The following is an 18,628-nucleotide window of genomic DNA, read 5'->3' on the forward strand; positions in this document are numbered from 1 at the left end:
AGTCTGCTTCAAAGTTCATTTATTCAGGGGAGAGAGAGTTAAGGTTCTGTACTGGAGGATCAGTGGCACTAGGTTAATTTCTCATTCTTTTAGTTACCAGCTGCGGGAATGCAGACAAATGGCCAACCTATGGCTCCTCTCTGCAGTCGGTGGACTGATGCCTATGCTGAATGCTGATGAGACATCAGTGGGCTATTGAATGCAGAGCTCCTTGCAGTGGATTAAACTGGCCTTGGTGCATTAAAAATGAGAATGACAAGAGTCAGGGCTCCCGAGGCTCATGTTTGTAATCCTAGCTACTCTGGAGGCTGAGACCTGAGGATCACAGTTCAAAGGTAGCCCAGCAAGGAAAACTGTGAGAATTTTATCTCCAATTAAACACCCCCCCCACACACACACGAATCACAGACAATGTACTTGAACTCATATCCAACCTCAACTGGAAGCCAGGAATCTCTGGAAGGTTCTTTTTTTGACAGTGACAAAGGGACCAGACACAGAAAGAGGTCTTGGTACTCTCAGATGGCAGGGTGACCTGCCAAACTAGAGCCAGAAATTATCTTGAAATCTCTTTGCCCTTATCCTGCCAAGGGTAGTCTCAGGAGTGATCATAAGACAGGTGCTTACTGTCCCTGAAGGCCTGGGAAGCTAAGGGACATCTCTACAATGTCCTGCCCGTGGTCCCAGCACACACAATCTCCATGGAGAAGATTTCACTTGTTTTTGTCACCTCCCTAGTATGGAGACATCTTCAGAGTGTCTGAAAATATTCTATAAAGAAGCTTAAAACAGAGTTGAATATTGTGTCCCCCAAAGCTCAGATATCAAAAATAACCATTTCAATGTGTAATTTTTTCATTAGCATTATATATGTTATTAATCTATTGTGATTATAAAGGGAATGTACAGAGGAGTTGCAGTTATATAAGTCAGGTCACGAGTACATTTTCTTTTTGGCCAGTGTGTGTGTGTGTGTGTGTGTGTGTGTGTGTGTGTGTGTGTCTAAGTCAAGATTAGTGCCCCAAATCAACAGATCAACTTCTTTTGTCAGTCTTGGAACTTGAACTCTGGGCATGTGTGCTGTCCCTGAGCTCTTCAGCTCAAAGCTGCCACCCTACCCCTTGCACCACAGCCCCACTTCCTTTTTTCTGGTGATTAATTGGAGATAAGAGTCTCACAGACTTTTGTGCCTGGGCTGGCTTTGAATTGTGATCCTCAGATCTCAGCCACCTGAGTAACTAGGATTACAGGCGTGAGCCACCAGCACCCAGGCAGATCGAGAGAAGTTAGTAGGGCTGGCTGGCTATCACTCAGTCCTATCACTGCTCATCTCCTGAGTCCTTTGTAAAGACCGGCAGTGAGGCGAGGCAGAAGCTTCTGTAGTCCCAGGGCTACATCCGAATGTGTGTTCTTTCTTGGCTCAAGAGCCACTAATCTGAATACAATCTTCTCCATACCGGTCAGCTTGGCACAAGTTATTGTGAAGCAGAAGCCCTACGAGTCTCATAAGACCAGTTATAAAGCATCACTCTCACTATTATCAGTAAACAACGGCCCACAAGGTGGTGTAAACCACACCCACAGTCCTCAGACCCCCTGGGTTCAAAGTCACACAATGATTCACACCTTGACCAGTGATGGCCTCTATAAATAATTACAGACCTCTCAAGACACAAAGATGAAAGAAACAGATTTCATCCAGTTGAATCAAAGCTAACAGAGCTCTATTTAAGAAGACAAACACCAGAAACAAACAAAACACCACCTTTGCTACATAGAGAAAGTCAATAAAAAATTCTTAAGAGTTTTTTTTTTTTGATGGGGAGGGGAATTAAACTAGGGATTAAACTGAGATTCTCCCACTTACCAGGTAAGTGCTCTACCACTTGAGCCAAGCTTTCAACTTTTATGCTTTTAGATTTTGGTTGTTTGTTGGGTTTTGTTTTCCTAGATAGGATCTCCTGTTTTTGCCTGGATTAGCCTTCAGCTTCGATCTTCTCACCCCTGCCTCTTGAATAGCTATACATGACTGGTTTGTTTGGTACAAAGACTCCAGTCTCCTCTCTGGGGAAGACTCCATGATCACTGACTCCCATCTGCTAGGTAAGTTTGATTCTCTTTCTACAGTTTGAAATCACTGAGGACAAGGCACAGTTTCTTACCCTACCTTGACCTCCTTTGTGGAATTATGGGACCTCTGCCTCTGAGCCTCAGTTTCCTTGTCTGCAAAAGGAAGACGTTAAAGTTGGACTGGGAAGCTTCTGTAGGTTCTTCCAGGACAGAATTTCTTTGGGGATCTCCAGACTTGAGTCAGACAGACCACTGTAAAGTGGGTTTTGGACATTTCCCAGCCACCTGGCCCAGCCCTGAGGGATGAAACCACACCTAGGGAATAGAAGCCAGGAGTGACTGCAAAGTTCAGACAGTGGGGCGGTGCACCCAGGAAACACTGCCATCACAGATAGCCCTAGAGCTGACTCAGCTCACTCACTACCAGAATGCTTTGTCCTGGGGCAGTAAATTGATAACGGAATTTGGGGGACAGTAACTTGGGGTTCCACTGCCTTCTCAGCAACTGCTCTTGCCCCGGTGTTCACCCTTGTTTGCTTGGGTTTCTTCCAATAGCAGTTCCTCTGAGTAGCCTCTGAGCACACCCTACTGAGGGCAGCCAGACCCTCTGCTGTCTAATCAGCTGCCCACTTGCTGGACAATCTGATGTCATCTAACAGATTGGGTGATGTGGGATGCTTGTGTCATAGTAACCAGGATATCTGATGCATCCAAGGCTGGGTCTGTCATGCAAAAGAAGAAGCTAATGGCAAGAAACCATAAATCTGGTTTAATCTTGTGAAATGTATTTGCGTTTATTCATTCATTCATTCCACTATCATTCATTTTTTAATTGTCATTCACTTGGTGTGTGTACTGGTGTGGAGAATTGAACTCAGGGTCTTGAATTTTTGCTTGGCTTTTTCCTTTTACATTTTCCACCTTACCACTTGAGTCCTGCCTCCAGCCTAGCATTTTGCTTGTTAATTGGACATAGAAGTCTAGAGGGCTTTTCTGCCCAAGTTGGCCTTGAACCTCAAATCTCAAATCTCAGTCTCCTGAATAATGAGGACTACAGGTTGAGCTACTGGCTCATGACTCATGCTACCCTCTGTTTATTCATTCTGTCATTCATTGATTTTGTCATTTATTCACCCTCATTTATTTTATCATCCATTCGTTATTAATTCATTCCCCATCATTCTTTCACTGTCATTCGTTTGTCCATTCTGTCAACTTGCTCATTCTTTCATTCACCCATTCATTCTGCCATTCACTCTGCCACACAATCTGTTATTCATTCTGCCAGCCATTCATTCAGTCTATCATTTGTTCCTTTTGTCAGGCATTCTTTTATTCATTTATCCCCCATTCATTCATTTACTGCCATTCATTCCTTCTTTTATTAATTTATCCTGTCATTCACTTGTTCATTGTCACTCATTTGTTCATTCTGTCTTCCATACAGTCATTCATCCTGTCATCTACTCAGCATTTGTGGCCTACTTCCTAGGTGTCTGGCATTGTGCTTTGGGCTGGGAGATATTTCCCTCTCTCTCTCAGGCCTGGCAGCGTGTTTCTATTCCCTGAGTGTCCCAAAGGATTGAGGCTATCCCTCCTAGAGTCTGCCCACCACCCATGAAAAGGATATATGTGATGTGACAGTTTCCAAGGGTCTTTCCTGCATGGGCATATATACCATGATCACTAAATCTAATTCAGAATGAGACCACTGAGAGCTCCCTGCCTAGGTGGGAGAGAAATGAAGCTGGAGTTCACAGTCCCCACCTCCAGAGTGGCAGACCCTCTTCCCCAGACCCTTGTACAGAGCTTTGCATATTGTAGGAGTTTAACAGAGGAAGCAGATATGAATAGATTGTGTCCCAGGTAGAGAACCATCTGACCATGACACCATAATGTGAGCTATAAAAGTAGATGTCCACAGCTGACAAGAGCTGGGAGGAAGGCCACAGCACTGGGGAGGCCAGGAGTGGCACATCATGCTGAGATGAGCAAGTCTGGAGTCCAGCAGCTACTTGGGCTGCAGCCCTACTCCAACCCCACCTCCTGCCCCCACTATGCCAGTCATTCGAGATAATCACTTGTCTCCTTCCAAAGGAGGCTTTTAGCATGATGGCTGGCAGGGCCTGTGCTAGGGGAAAGCAAGTAAAGATTCAAAATACCGGGAGACACTAATACCCCCCATTCCCCAAGTAATGGAGATAAGTATTTAAAGGGGTGCCAAGTAAGTAACCCAGATACTTGGATTTAATGCAATGCTTTTATCTTTAAATGGCTGTACAAAGGGGCTTTCAATTCAACATGTCCCATTATGTGCACAATCCATCTTGATCTGTGTCACCTTGCCATCATTCTCCCTCCTATCTATCCCAAACCTATGCATCCCCTTAATGCATCCCAGTTCTGTTTTCACCTATGCACACTGAGTATCATAACAGCATCTGTCCATCATTCCTCTCTCCATTGTCCACCCTCCTCCCCTTAACTCCCACCCCACTGAGAGGAGATGTGTTTCAGCTTCTTGGTATTCATGTGTTGAACTGCTTGTTAATTGTTCAAAGGAAACCCACCTCTTAAAGCAATACTTGAAATGTATGGAAATCAATGCAAAAACAGCAACTGTGAACAAAATGCCCCAAAAATGTAAATAAAGACAGGATGTGCCGGGCACAAAGTATGCAGCTCTAAAAAACTGCCTGAGTTATGACTGGACAAGGAGTTCTGAGCCTTCAAGAAGGCCATGGCTTCTGAAAACCCGAGGAGGTGTGCGCGTTAGTGCTTGTGTATGTGTGTGTGTGGGGGGGGGGTGGAACCCGTGGTCCCTCTCCCCAGATTGAATGCACCCACGTGTACAATTGGCGCGCACACTTTGGGGGTGTTCCAGCACTGCCTGCCAATTCCTGGGACTTGAGAGCTACAGCAGAAGGGTGCGCGGGTGTGGTGGCTGCAGCTCCTGCCAACGGAGCCTTCTGGCTCCCGGGTACCAGGACCACAAGCCTGACAGCAGGCCGCCCAGGGTGCTCTGCCCCCTGCAGGACGCCGCGCACAGAGATGCGGCTCCCTCCCACCTCCCAACTCTGCTCGAGTTTGGGACTTTTCCTAAAGTTTGTTGAAACCAGACACCTGGCTTGACCGTGCCCGCGTGCAGCCACGATTTAAAAGGCCGCCTTCTGGGCCCCCTCCCCGTCTCCCCTCCCCACCCGCAGAGACTTCAAAAGGCCCGGCGGGCAAGGCGGCCCCCAGCACCTATGAGCCACCCTCCGGAGCCCGGATCTCGCGCCCGAGCCCGAGGACGACCCGCGGCCCGAGCCTGAGCGCAGGCGGACGGGGCTGGCGGTGCAGGCCCGTGCGCCCATGCCCCTCCCGGCGCCGCTGCGCTCCGGGCGCCCGCGCCGCGTTTAGGGAAGGGGACCACGCACCCCCGCCCCCGAGCCCGGGGCGCCGGGGACCCATGAATACAAATGCCGTTAGGCGCCCCTGGAAGGATCGCCCGGCCAGCCTCACATTTAGGAGCCCAGTAAGTGCTGCGGGAGAGGGGAGAAAGAAGAGTTCTTGGAGCGGTGGGGGTACTGTGTGTGTGTGTGTGTGTGTGTGTGTGTGTGTGTGTGTGTGTGTGTGTGTGTGTGTACGCCCGCGCGCGTAAAGTAGCTCGCGGACGTGTGTGCAAGCCCCGGGAGTCAGTAGGTGTATGCATGCGTGTGCTCAGTGCAGGTGAGGGTGTGCGCTCATGAGCGCGTGCACCCGGGAGTGTGCACACTCGCGCGGTGTGTGCGCATTGGGGGAGATCTGGTTAGGATCGTGTGCACGTGTGCGTGTGGAAGCAGTCGTGTGCATGGATTTGCATGTGTGAAGGCGGACATCCTTGAGGTCTGTTTCCAAGGGAGAGTGCGTGGCAGTGCTTGCACGTGTGTGTGTGTGTGTGTGTGTGTGTGTGTGTGTGTGCGCGCGCGCGCGCGCGCGCTCATAAACGAGTTTGCTGAGGTGGAGGTGATGGGGGGGGCTTTTGTGTCGGGGCTAAGGCTGTGGGTGTGAAAATCTGTCCGGGACTTTGCAGATGCTGCTCTGCGTCTCAATGTGGGGTGCCCGGACTCTTCGGGGGGGTTTCAGGAAGGTTAAACCCCCCCACTCTTACAGAAGGCGCCCAAGATCTTGTTACGGGTTGGGCACTCAGACAGTGGTGTTCCTGAGAATCTGGACACCAAGTCCGTTCTGTCCCCGGAACTCGAGGATCCTCCCCCACTTCTCGATGGGTGGGTTTCCCGATCTTTCCGAGGAGGAGGACGGGGGCGGGGGTGTGGTGGGGGTGGGAGTCCCAGCCTTGGCTGCGGCGGGCCGGCTGGGGCTGTGTTCCCGACTGTGGCCGGCAGGGGGCAGCGTGGGGCAGCAGAGGGCGGCCCGGCGCGGGGAGGGGGGTGTGGGGGGGGAAGGTGGAGAGCTGCCGCGGGCCGAGACTTTAAATCGCCTTCATTTCCCCCAAATCCTTCCTTTTCCTCTCCTCCCCCAGGCCGGCGGGGAGGCCGCTTCCACCGCCCTCCGCGCGCCCTCACCCGGCCTTGCTCTGCCTCCAGGGACCGCCAGCTGCCCGCCTCCAAAAGTTTGATCATCTCCTTTTCTTTTTCTTTCTTTTTTTCCCCTTCTTGCTGCTTCTTCCTGTTTCGGTGGAAGCAGAAGAAGCGCGAGGCAGGGGCGCGCGCGGCGCCCGGACTCTTGGGACCATGGGCCTGGCGCGGGCGCCCGCGGGGCCCCGGCCGCGCTTGCTGCCTGCTCGGGCGCCCCAGGGCGCGGGGCTGCGCTGGGGGCGCGCGGGCCACGCGCTCTGAGCCGGCCTGGCGCGGCGGGGCGGGCGGGGCTGGCGGCCCCATGGGGCGCGCCCACACTTGCCCCCCGGGCACGGGAGCATGAAGTAGGGGCCTGCCATGGGAGTGGGATCGGCGCGGGGGGCCCGAGGCACAGCGGCGGCGGCGGCACGCGGGGGGTGAGTAAGGCGCGCGTGGACGCCCCCTCCCCTGCCCTCGGCTTCTCCTGTCTGGAGGGAACTGAAGTTCCCAGTGGGTCCTCAGCTTCCTGTCCCTTCCTGCGCGCCGCCCCCCTCCGCCGGGCGGCACGCCAAGGGTTAACGCGGGGCTGCGCCCGGGGTCCCAGCGGAGCCCGCGGCGGTCGCTCGCCGAGGCGGCGCGGGGCGGCGCGGGGCTGGGCTGCCGGCTCCCGCAAGCCGCGGAGGATGAGTGCAGAGCCGGCCCGGGGCGGGTGGGGGCGCCTGGCAAGGGACAAGGGGGGCGGTCTCCGTGTGTTGGGGGGAGGGTCTCGGTGAACGCACGGTCGAGCCTGTCCGTCTTGGTTCCGTCTGCTCTTGGGAGGCTGTGGGCGCGTTTGCCAGGTCTCCAGGTCCGGGGTGGTGCTCCTGGCTTAGTATCTGTGTGGTTCTGCACGTCCCAGAGTTTCTGGAAACCTCTGTCCCCTGGGTATCTGCCTGGGTCTGTGTGTCCCCAGCCTTTTCTCAACTTCTTCGGGGGGTAGGGGGGGGGGGAAGCTCTTGGGTCCCGTCCCTCTCCAGAGAGAAAGCGGGCAGGACGGACAGCCAGCATGTCGGAGCATTCAGAAAGGCCTTGGGCCATCACCAAGTCCAGCCTCTCCTTGTACAGATGTCGGGGGAGACCGCGGGCCAGCTCCGGGTAGGGAATCTCCGAGGCGGGGCTGCGCAGAGCTGGCATCCCGCGGCTGGGATTCCCAGCTAGGGCCGGGAAGTTGTTACAGAGAGAGGAGAGGGAGAGGAGAGGGACAGCCAGAGAGTGTGCCAGAGCGCGTGTGGGTGTGTGTGGGAGTGAGCGAGAGGGGAGCAGCCCCTGGGAGGGGGGGCGGCCGCCTGGGGCTCACACACAGGACTTACTGTCTTCCCACCGCGCCCCTGACCGACCCTGGGGCTTGCTGGAGGCTGCTGGAGCCGCAGCCCCGCCCACCCGCCATGCCCGCCCCCTGGGAGCTGGAATCAGTGGGATCAGCCCCCCCCCCCACTTTACTTCCCCATGTCTTGGAAAAAGCTGGCTAATTGAGATCTCCACCCCCCCCATCAACTCCACATATGCACACCCGCTGCACACACGCAGGGCCCTAGAGAACAGCACACTATCGCCTCATTTTCTCCAGAAGACCCCTTCCATGTCAGTAGCTGGGCAGAGAAATGGTACTAGAGAAGGGAGAACACCTCGAGGATTGAGGGGGGGGCGGGTTGCAAGTGGATGCTCCCGGCACTGATGGGGGCCCCACAGGCCCCTCTGGCCTCCAGTTTTACCTTCATGCTTTCTCACCGGGTGCATGGCCCCAGCACTGTGTTGGAGTGCACCCTGGGCCCGGCTTGTCTTTCCTTCTCTCCTTGAGCTCAGAGCATTCTCCTCTGTTCTTCCACACAGCCCGACAGCCTTCAGGGGCTGGAGGAGCAGTGGATGGGTCCCTGCCTTCCTTTCAAGTGCCACTCATATTCTGTGCCTCTGGTTATTGTGTTGGCAGATTCTCTACTTTGATCTCTTGATACCCCGACTGTGTGACTTAACCAGCCTCAGCTCCAGTGTCACCTCAGTGAGGCATAGGCTGTGGAACAGAGAGCAGGAACCTGGGAGCTTGGTGACTTAAAGTTTGAATCCTGCGGCTGCCCTGTAGAGCTGGGCTAGGCCTCCTGCCTTTCTGACTTTTCTTATCCACAAAGGGGGCATCCACAACCCCAGTAACAGGGTTTACAGGGCTGAGTGGGATGCTGCGTGCAAAGGGCCGAGCACTGGCATGCAATAAATGCTCAGTAAACGGCAGCTGTTAGATGCATCACGGAGGGCTAAGTCTTGAATGGGCGAGTGAGTCAATGGGAAAGTCCTGGGCTGTATCCTGTCCAGTCAGATGATCCTTGTGTCTGTGTGTGTGCCCAAGGAGGAGGTGGAAGGTGTGAGGGAAGGACTTGGGTATAGCTATCAGGATGTACTGGATCGGGGCGGGGGAGGGGGCACTGTCTATGCTATACTCCAGTCCCCAGCTGACCCCGTGGGTGAGAAGAAGAGCCAAGCATGGAGTGCAGAAGCTGCTTTCCCCGTGGACTCTGTGAGCGGTCAGGAGTCCCGTGTATTACCTGGGAAGTCCATCTAGACAGTTGCAGGTTCAAATCCTTACTTGATCAGGAGCAGCCATGTGTGCTAAGCTGGCTGGGTGAGGGGTGGGCGGGACAGGGGGGTAGGAACACCTGGATTCATCCTTAAAGACCTTCATGGCCAAGATTCCCCTCCTCGAAGCTCCTGTTTGGGCTCCCCAGCCTCTGTGTTCTATTCTTCCCTGCATTCTGGAGCCCTGGGGTCCCAGCCAAGGCCCACAAGGCAGTGGTGAAAACAAGTCTGGAGAAAAAAAGCCAAGAGGCAGTGCAGGCACTCTGCGCTAGGAACAGTAGCCTAAACAGGACTGGGACCAAAGGAAGAATCGCAGCCTCTCTCCCCTCCAGAGCCAACTTTCCAGACCAAGGCTTAGTCAGATGGCTCCCTGGCTCCCGGTTACATCTCCCTGATCCTGTTGGTGGAAGCTGGGACTTTAGTCTCTGGAAAGTGGAAGTCTTTTACCAGGGTCCAATTTCCTCTCTAAAGGGGACAGGTCAGATGAGAATGGGAGATAACTTAGCATGGTGATAGCTTTGGGCAAAGTATTTCTCCCCCCTGGTCCACAGCTGCCCATCTCTCCACAGAGGCAGTGGAACTAGAATCTGGTCTCTAGTGATCCTCATTTACTCCCACTCAGCGATGTTGTATATTGAGGACATTGACCTGTCAATTCATCCAGAATCCTGACCAAGATCTGGGGGGCAGGTGTAGAGAGTAACAAGCCACAGATTCTTTTCTTAACAGGTTTTCAGGGATTCCATTCTAAAGTGGGAAGCAGCTAAAGTGCAGATTCGATCCCATCTCCCATGTGTGTCTTTCTTCTGCCCTTAGGGGCTCAATTATCCTCAAGGATTCCTGTAATTTATTCCTGTAATTGACCCTCAATTATTGCACATAACAGTCATCTGGGCATAGCCACAGCCAGATATTGGCCCTGAAAGGCCCTCATGGGGCTCGCCCCTCCTCACTCCCATCGGGCTCTCTAGTGGCTGGGAGAGAGGGGTAGAAGCGACACAGTGCCAGCAAAGCACTCAAGGACTGCAGGCTGGTGTGAGGAAAGGGCCAGGGAGAGAGGAAGTTGGAGGGAAATTGACAGAAAAGGATGGTGTCCCAGGAATACAGGGAGGTAGAGGGGCAGTGAATGCAGGACTTCCTGCAAGACTTCTCGGAGCCTTAGAGGGAATACAGAGTGCTGCAGAATGTGCTGGGATAGCTAGGCCTCAGCTCCCTGACATATCTTCCAAAAGAGAAGTGTGCATGATGAGTTGAGAAGGCAGTGCCTGCTCTTCTCTGGTCATCTTCATTTGTTGCATAAAACATAGTTGCCAGTTACACCTTTCCAAGACTGCCCTAGGCCTTCTACAGGTCAGCCAGGTCTACAGGTCACCCTGTCTTTCATAGCAGGCAATCTCAGAGTGACTAGACACTCAAGTCTTCAGTGACAGCCATGGTGACACAGAAACCCAGGAAAAAAGTTCCATGTGGTGGCAGGAGATCCCACAGAAAGAGGATCACGTCCTTCAGAAAAGCCAGAGCAGAGCTTCAGACTGAGGACAGGGCACTTCTTATTCAGAGTTCCTGTGGGTATCTGGCAATACCCAATTGCCCTGCAGAACCTGTGCACATACATTGAATGCCTGCCCAGGGATGCGGGAGGCAGGAGAGAAAGGGAAGATGGCTTTAGCCTTTGGGAACTTTGATGTAGACAAGAAACTGGACAATGACCCATGCAGGATACCGATGTGGTGGGGACATGGCAAAGAATACATGACAGCAGGTTAAAGAATGGTGGCAACTGACCCACTAAGCATCCTTAGCTTCCACTGCTGTTCAGGCAGTGTGTCTTAAGCTGTGAGCAATTAGACTCAATAGATTTAAACAAGACCTCAAGAGAGATCAGTTCTAGGGTTGGGTTTAATTCAGCATCTTGCCAGTCTGGTCAAATACCCATGAGTTTTCATTTCTTTCCTTCCGATTCTCAGTGCACAAAATGGCTGCAACAACTCCAAGCAGTGTGTCCTACCCCTAACAACACACAGAAACCAGAAGAAAACTTCTCTGTTCGTTTGAAACACTTCCTCTGGATGCCTGACAGGCACCGCTCACATCTCATTAACCATCTTTGAGGCATACACACATGCTTAAATCAGCCACTGGAGAGGCAAATGAAGTTCCCAGAAGTGGCTTTGGCACATCCAGCTTTATCCAGGGTCCTGTGAAGTCCTGGATTGGAGAGCACTCTCAGCATTAAGGTCCTAATTGTTATTCTCTTTGACAGCAGAGGAAAGAAGCTCCTGGAATGTGAGTTTGTTCTCTAAGGTACCCCGGGAGTCTGGTCAGCACCCCAGGTCTCCCTCCAGACATTGGCTCTGGGGTTCCTGAATGACATGACACTAATCTTGGCCTTGCTATTAGGAAAGGACGCTGGGCCTGTCCCAGCCTGGTCTCTCACCAGCCACCTGGCACTGCTCTCTCCCTGCCTGCATCTCAGCCTTCGTTGGTCACATGCTGCTCTCTCCTCTGCTTGCCTGGGGATCAGATGCCCTGGGTGGCTTCAGGTGTCAGCAGTGGCTGCTCCCACAGGAAGGTGAAATCAGATCATTGCCTATGCCCCTCTTGGCAAAAGTCCCTGAGTGGAGCTGTAACTCTTCCTGGTCCCAGCATGTGTGTGGGGGGAGGATAGGGGAGATGGGGGATTAGAAACCAGGCAGGACCAGCTCCAGAGCACTTTCATGGCTGGCGCCAGGGTGAGCCCTAAACATGCATGAGCCGACTAAATCCCTGTGTCTGGTCTTCTGGAAGATGAGCCGGGTGTGTGACTCATCAGGGGTCACACAGCTGGGAAGTCCCAGCACTAGGTCAGCACATGGGGTTGCCTGGCCCGCCCCCCCCCTTCAGCTTGAGGCCAGCTGCGGGGGAACCTAGCACTTTCCTTAGGTGCTTCCTAGGGGTCTCCTTTCTCTGCCCTTTTAGGCCATGGATCGTGGAAGCAGCCTTGGCCCTGCCATCTGTGGGCTGGTGTCTGGGGAAGGGTTTTCTGTACAGTGGTGCAGATGGGGAGACTTGGGTTGGGGGAAGGGAGGAGCTGGGCTCTGGACCTGTGTGTCCAGCATGGAGCCTCCTGACCTTGCTTTCCACATCTGCAAGAAGAGGTGGGACTCGTATCCCATAGGCCCTGCCCTGTATGGAGGCCACGTCTGGAGCTTGAAAGCATCCAGGGGGTGGGGGCTGCTCTAAGGCACCTTGACTCCTGCTTCCTGCAGGCCAGTGGGAGGAGAGCCGCTGCTCTGCCCTTTCTCCCGGCGCTCCCCAAGGCCAGATCTGGATGGAAGCTGATGCCTGATTGTGTCTGTCCGCAGGGGTTTTCTCTTCACCTGGATCTTGGTCTTGTTTGCCTGTCTCCTGGCCTTCACCCAAGGAGCTCCTGAAGGTAATCCTGACTTCTCTTTGTCCAGGGACAGACAAAGGAGGGCAGAAGGAGCCCAAGAACTCAGGCACAGCAGACGCCTGTGGCCTCACTTGGAAGTCAGGGTCTCAGTTTTCCCATCAGGAGAATGGAGCCAGTCATGGGTATATCTCTCCTTTGGGGCTTGAGTGGAGCCTTTGAGGATCCTGAGTAGAAATGAAGGAAGGGCTGTTCTTGGTACCTGGGCCAATCTCAATGCTTACTTAGGCTCAGCTGCCCTTATTTGTCCCCTAAGGATCCTGAGAAGTGCTTATAGGGGACATGGAGGCAACACACTTCATAGATCTTAGCCTGGTCTCCTATTCTCTCCTTCCTGAGTGGTCCTGCTTCCCCACCTGTCTCTGAGGAGCTGTCCAGGGGACAAGGACAGCCATGGGCTGGCCTCATGGCTGCCCATAGAAGCCCAAACCTCACCCGCATCTGTTTGTCAAGAGGCCATGATGCCTCTTAAAATAGCCACTGCTCCCTCCCTCCCTCCTCTACAGCTGCATGCATTCTGGACCAGGGAGCGGGCACTCCAGGTATCCCTGTAGGCTGACCTGACCCCTGGGCCGGACTGGGTTCCTGGGAGGGGAGGACCATGCCCGGAAGAGACTTTTGCCTGGCAAACTTTTGTGCACATCATATTTTCCAAGCTGGCTGTTCCCCCTGACAAAGTAGGTGAACAGCTGTCCAGAGTCCTGAGTCAGGCATGGGGGTGGGGAAGGGAGCCAGGTTTATGTAATAAAGGGATCTCACTGTGGCCAGCTGGCCCAGCCTTCACATCTTGGTGTAGGGCTGAGTTCATTCCCTGGCCCCCAGATCTGCCCCTCAACAGGATTCTAGATATGTCTCTCCTCTGGTGGTTAGGAACAGGGGCCCTGGCTTCTTACTCCAGGGGTGTCATCTCAGCCACGCAACCTGGGTGAAGCAATTGCCTTGAACTCCTCTACCCAGTGGGCACCAGCACGTGCCTCCTGGGGCCTAGAGTGAGGACATGCATGCAGAAAGCTTGCTCCTTTGAATTGTTGTTATCCATAATTCTGCTCCCTGAAAGATTTGAGTAAGCACGGTCCTTCCCTACTCCCTGAGGCTCTCAGGGCGCAGAGGCTCACAGCAGACCCCAAATCAGAGTGGGGCTTTAGCAATAGCCTTCTGGGAACCCTGGAGACTGCCTACTATTTAGCTCTGGAACCCCCCACCCCAAGATGGTGGGGAGAGACCCTCTCCTATTTGCCTGTCATGGCTATGTGGTTCTCCCTGAGCTGTACTAGCTAGCTGGGAGCTTCATGTATGATAACAGTGTGATCAGACCCCAGGGTCCCCTGGGGCCATCCAGGTGGGGCTGGTAGGCAGTGCAGGAAGCTTTGTATCACCCTCTCTTCCCCTACTCTAGTGGCTCCTTCCATCAAAAGCTGTGCAGTGGTAATCAGAGAATTTCTACCAATTAAACCACGTCAAAGCTAACTACTGAGAGAGTCCATGAGCAGGGATTTATGGAAGCTTAGAACATAAAGGTCAGAGGTGGGAGAAAGGATGGGAAAGAGGAAGTGGAAGCTAAAGAGACAGCGTCTTGGAGCTGTTGTGTTTTTAGAAACGGGAGTACAGAGGAGGCTGTCCCAGGCTAGCCCAGTTCTCCCCTTTTTTACAGTCAGGGAAAACGAGGCTCCTGGGTCAGGAAGACAATTGGCAGAGTGACCTGCTGAAGGACTTAGGTGAAGGTGATAGGGAGATGGCCTAGGATACACGTGCTTCATTGCCTGTTCTCACTTCGTAGGAAACCGAGGTGTGGAATCCAGTCTTTTTCTGCTCACTCGGCCACTTGAGCCACCCCTCTAGTTCTAGCTTTGACTGATTAAATGGAGATTCAGAGTCTCACTGAACTTTTCTGACCTGGCTGGCTATAAACCATGATTCTCAGATCGCAGCATCCTGAGTAGCTAGGATTAATATGTGAGCCACTGGCACATACCAGACTTTTTTTTTTTTTTTTTAAAAAAAACAAGTGTATGGGGAAATGAAGCACTCCAGTGTCAAGGTTAAGAAATGGCAGAGCTGGGATTTGGAGCCAGGAAGTTGTAAGGCTGGCTGCAAGCTGGACAGTGGACACATAAAATGGTGACAACGCCAGCCTGGATGTGTGTGGGTAGCCCTGTGGCTAAAGGTGTCATTTCCATGCTAACTGTTCCCTTCTCTCCCTTTCCCTCCCAGATGTGGATGTCCTCCAGAGGTTGGGCCTCAGCTGGACAAAGGCAGGGGGCAGCCGGAGTCCTACACCCCCTGGCATCATTCCATTCCAGTCCGGCTTCATCTTCACACAGCGGGCCCGGCTGCAGGCCCCCACAGCCATCGTCCTTCCTGCTGCGCTGGGTGCAGAGCTGGCGCTGGTACTGAGCCTCTGCTCGCACCGCGTGAACCATGCCTTCCTCTTTGCCGTCCGCAGCCGGAGGCACAGGCTACAGCTGGGTCTACAGTTCCTCCCGGGCAAGACAGTGGTCCACCTGGGTCCCCGGCGCCCCGTGGCCTTCGACCTCGACGTGCACGATGGGCGCTGGCATCACCTGGCTCTCGAGTTCCGCAGCCGCTCGGTCACCCTGGTGACAGCCTGTGGACGACGCCGGGTGCCCATCCTGCTGCCTTTCCAAAGGAACCCCAAGCTTGACCCCCAGGGCTCCTTCCTCTTGGGGAAAATGAGCCCTCGTGCCGTCCAGTTTGAAGGTGCCCTCTGCCAGTTTAGTGTCCACCCTGTGGCGCAGGTCGCTCATAATTACTGTGCCCATTTGAGGCAGCAGTGTGGACGCATTGACCTGTACCGGCCCCATCTTGGGGGTCCCCAGACCCTCTTTCCTCGGGACTCTGGCAGTCCCTTTGCCTTCCAGCCTGACTTGGCCTTTCTGGGCCTGGAGAACCTCACCTCTGTCACCCCAAGCCTGGGGACAGGGCCAACAGGCAGGGTACCCACAGCAACGGTGGCTTCGGCCATACCCCTCAAGCCCCTAAGGACTAACCCCCGAGTCCCTCCTCAGCATACTGCTCGGGGAGACCCCACCTGGACGCCATTGCCACCTGCCAAGGTTTCCACCAGAAAAGCACCCCCGCCCCTGCCCCCAGCCTCTCTGACCAGCGCCACCCAAACTCTTCATCCTGCCATTTCCCAGGCACGGCAGAAGATCTCAGCCACCAAGAGCCCTAAAATTCCCTCCATTAAGCCATCAGCTCCTTCAGCCCTCCCAGCCAAAAGCCCCCATCCTACCCTGAAGCCTGCTGCCCCTTCATTCACAAAGCCAGCCCCACCCACCCAAAAGCCCCCTCCTCCTTCATTCACAAAGTTGGCCCCACCCTCTCAGAAGACAGCTCTCTCTTCATTCACAAAGTCAGCCCCACCCACCCGGAAGCCAGAGCATCCAGCCCCCCTCCCAGCTCTAGCCTTTCCTTCTAGCACCCATGGGAAGCCAAGGCACAGGAGTCCCCAGACGCCACGACCTCCACTACCGAGTGCCCGGCCCCTGCTGCCTGCCTCTAGTTCCTCTAAAAAGTCTATTCCCACAGTAGCTCAAACAGAGGTCAAGCTGACCAGCCGGGCTGGCAAGCTAGTCCCTTCCCACCCCAGTACCCCTAAACCGCCCCAGCCTACTTATTTGCCCAAGTCTCCTGTCCTTAGTCCTGGCTCCACCAGAACTGCTCGACCACCAGCCACAACTATGCCTTCCACCATCTACACTGGAACTCCCAGAACAGCACCTCCTACCTTTGCTCCTGGTCCAGCCTCCACTGGAAGTAAGAAGCCCACTGGATTAGAGGCCTCCAAGAAAGCAGGGTCCAAGAGCAGTCCCCGGAATTCTGTCCCCCTCCCACCTGCAGAAACGGCCAAGCATGTCCCATTGAGTGACCTGACCACCAGGCCCAGTCGGCAGACTGCTCCAGCTCTGGTCTGGGCCCCAGCACAAGTCCTGTCCTCCAGTCCCCGGCCCACAAGCGATGGCTACTCTTTCTTTCACCTTGCTGGACCCACACCTTTCCCCTTGCTGTTGGGGCCTCCAGGACCCAAGGGAGACTGCGGCTTGCCGGTAAGTCTAGTGTGGTCTGGGTGGGAGGCTGTGGGACAGGTTTGGAACAAGAGTCTGGGAACGCCTATAGGTGGATTGCTGTCCAGGCCAGCCTGGGCAAAAATGCAGGGCTATTTGACAAGGAACCAATGCAAAAAGAGCTGGGACATGGCTTAAGTGATAGAGTGCCTGTTTAGCAAGCATGAAGTCCTGAGTTCAAACTTCACACTGAGAAGAAGGAGGAGGGGGAGGAGAAGGAAGAGGAGGGGGAGGGGGAAAGGGAGGAGGAGGAAAAGAGGGAGAGGGAGGAAGGGAAGAGGAAGAGGAGGAGGAGGAGGAGCAGACAGAAGTGAAGCTGTGGCTCAAGTGGGAAAGCATTAGCGCTGAGAACAAAAAGCTCAGGGACAGTGTCAAGACCCTGAGTTCAAGCCCCACGATGGGCACCAAAACCAGAATCAACAACAACAAAAATCCTTTGCCCCTGTTGGAGCTAAGGTTCAAATACTGGCAAATAGAAGGTTGTAGGACAAAGCTTGACTTGAACCTAGTTCTTGTCACTATCTCTCCTGTCTCGAGGATTGCACATTTTGCTGTGGATTCATGAGCCACTGACATAAGAATGATAACTCCCACCCTGGGTGGGAAAAACAACAACAACAAAAAAAAAAAAAACCCAAAAAAACCCCTGGACTTTGATTGGCCCATTGGCCCAGGTTCAAGGTCATTTACTGCCAATTCAACTACAAAGGTCAAGCAGCTTCAGAAAGGCAATCACAGATTGGCCCACATTTTGGAGAAGGAGCAGCCAAGTCATTCCTGCTCCCAGTTGGGCCCCAGTGCCAGTAGCTTGTCTGGGAGCTGTGGACAAAGGTTGCAGAGGAGAAGCGCTAGATATGTTTAGCTTGGCATAGGCAACATTCTTTAAAAAAAAAAAAAGTCTAGTAGTTTCTGACATTAAAAAAAAAAAAAAAACAATGAGCATTCTACAAATTTCAAATGTTGGTCCTTGGGTGGCCCCCATCTGACTGAACTGGCTTCCTGCCCCCATGGGTTACCCCTCCTCCCATCTGATATTCCAACTCGCTGCTTCCCTGCCTGGCTGGTTCCCATAGGCATTTGATTTGTGTCCCCTAAGAAAGGAGTCTGGGATAATGAGAGTCAGCATAGGTGAGAGGATGAGGAAAGGGAAGAAGGGAAGAAAGGCAGAACAGAAGGAAGAAAGGGAGAAAGGGAGAGTGGAAAGAAGGGAAGAAAGAAACATTCCAGTACAAGAGATGGTCTCAGAGTTGATGCCTCTGGTTTGCCTCTGGGATCCACTCTAGGGGCAGTGACCTTCCCACAGCTGGAAGCCAATTCCTCTGGGCTGGGATCTGTTCTGGCCTCCTTTGTTCTTTCTTCCTGGAGATGACCATGGTACAGTGGCCTTACCCCGCCTCCCTGGAGCTGGGTCTCCCACTGGGCTCTGTGTTTGAGGTTAAGGCTCCCACAATGTGGAGACAGTGGCAGATGCTGGGAACTCCGGGGCCTTACAAACACACTTAATGAGTCTGAATAATCATAAGGAATAATATTTATTCAGTTCTGTCTCCAAGGGGACAGAGAGTCCGCCTTTATTATAACCATATTGGAGGCCTTATGGAAATGGTATGCATTGCTTTACAATTATGTCAACATTCTGCTCCAGTTCCATGTTCTAAAGCTGGCAGCCTTGAGATCTGGGAGCTTCCCTAGTCCCAAGAGAAAGACAAGGACCCTTTTCACTTTCCAGGCTGCTCAACCTGACCCTGGCCCTAGGTGGCCTGGGTCCTGACAAGCTGGCTTCCTAAACTCTGCTCAGGTCATGAGGCTGCAAGGGGTGAAGTGTCACCTTCTGTCAAGATAGAGAAGCTCTGGGCCAAAGCACAGATCACATAGCAAGCCCTAGCCAAGTAGAGGAAGCC

General features: G+C 53.7%; 1 protein-coding gene across 1 annotated transcript in view; it reads left to right on the top strand.

The window, feature by feature from the left end:
• The first annotated feature begins 6,986 nt into the window (after positions 1 to 6,986).
• The window catches only part of Col27a1 (collagen type XXVII alpha 1 chain), a 109,987-nt gene continuing 98,345 nt past the window's right edge, over positions 6,987 to 18,628 (top strand). The window contains exons 1-3 of the mRNA XM_090330485.1: positions 6,987 to 7,045; positions 12,557 to 12,627; positions 14,854 to 16,709. Coding sequence (XP_090186611.1) covers positions 6,987 to 7,045; positions 12,557 to 12,627; positions 14,854 to 16,709 — 1,986 coding nt within the window. The remainder of the gene's footprint in view (positions 7,046 to 12,556; positions 12,628 to 14,853; positions 16,710 to 18,628) is intronic.

This window comes from Megascapheus bottae, chromosome 3 (genome assembly GCF_031878675.1).
Source record: "Megascapheus bottae isolate mThoBot1 chromosome 3, mThoBot2.hap1, whole genome shotgun sequence".
Lineage (NCBI taxonomy): Eukaryota > Metazoa > Chordata > Mammalia > Rodentia > Geomyidae > Megascapheus > Megascapheus bottae.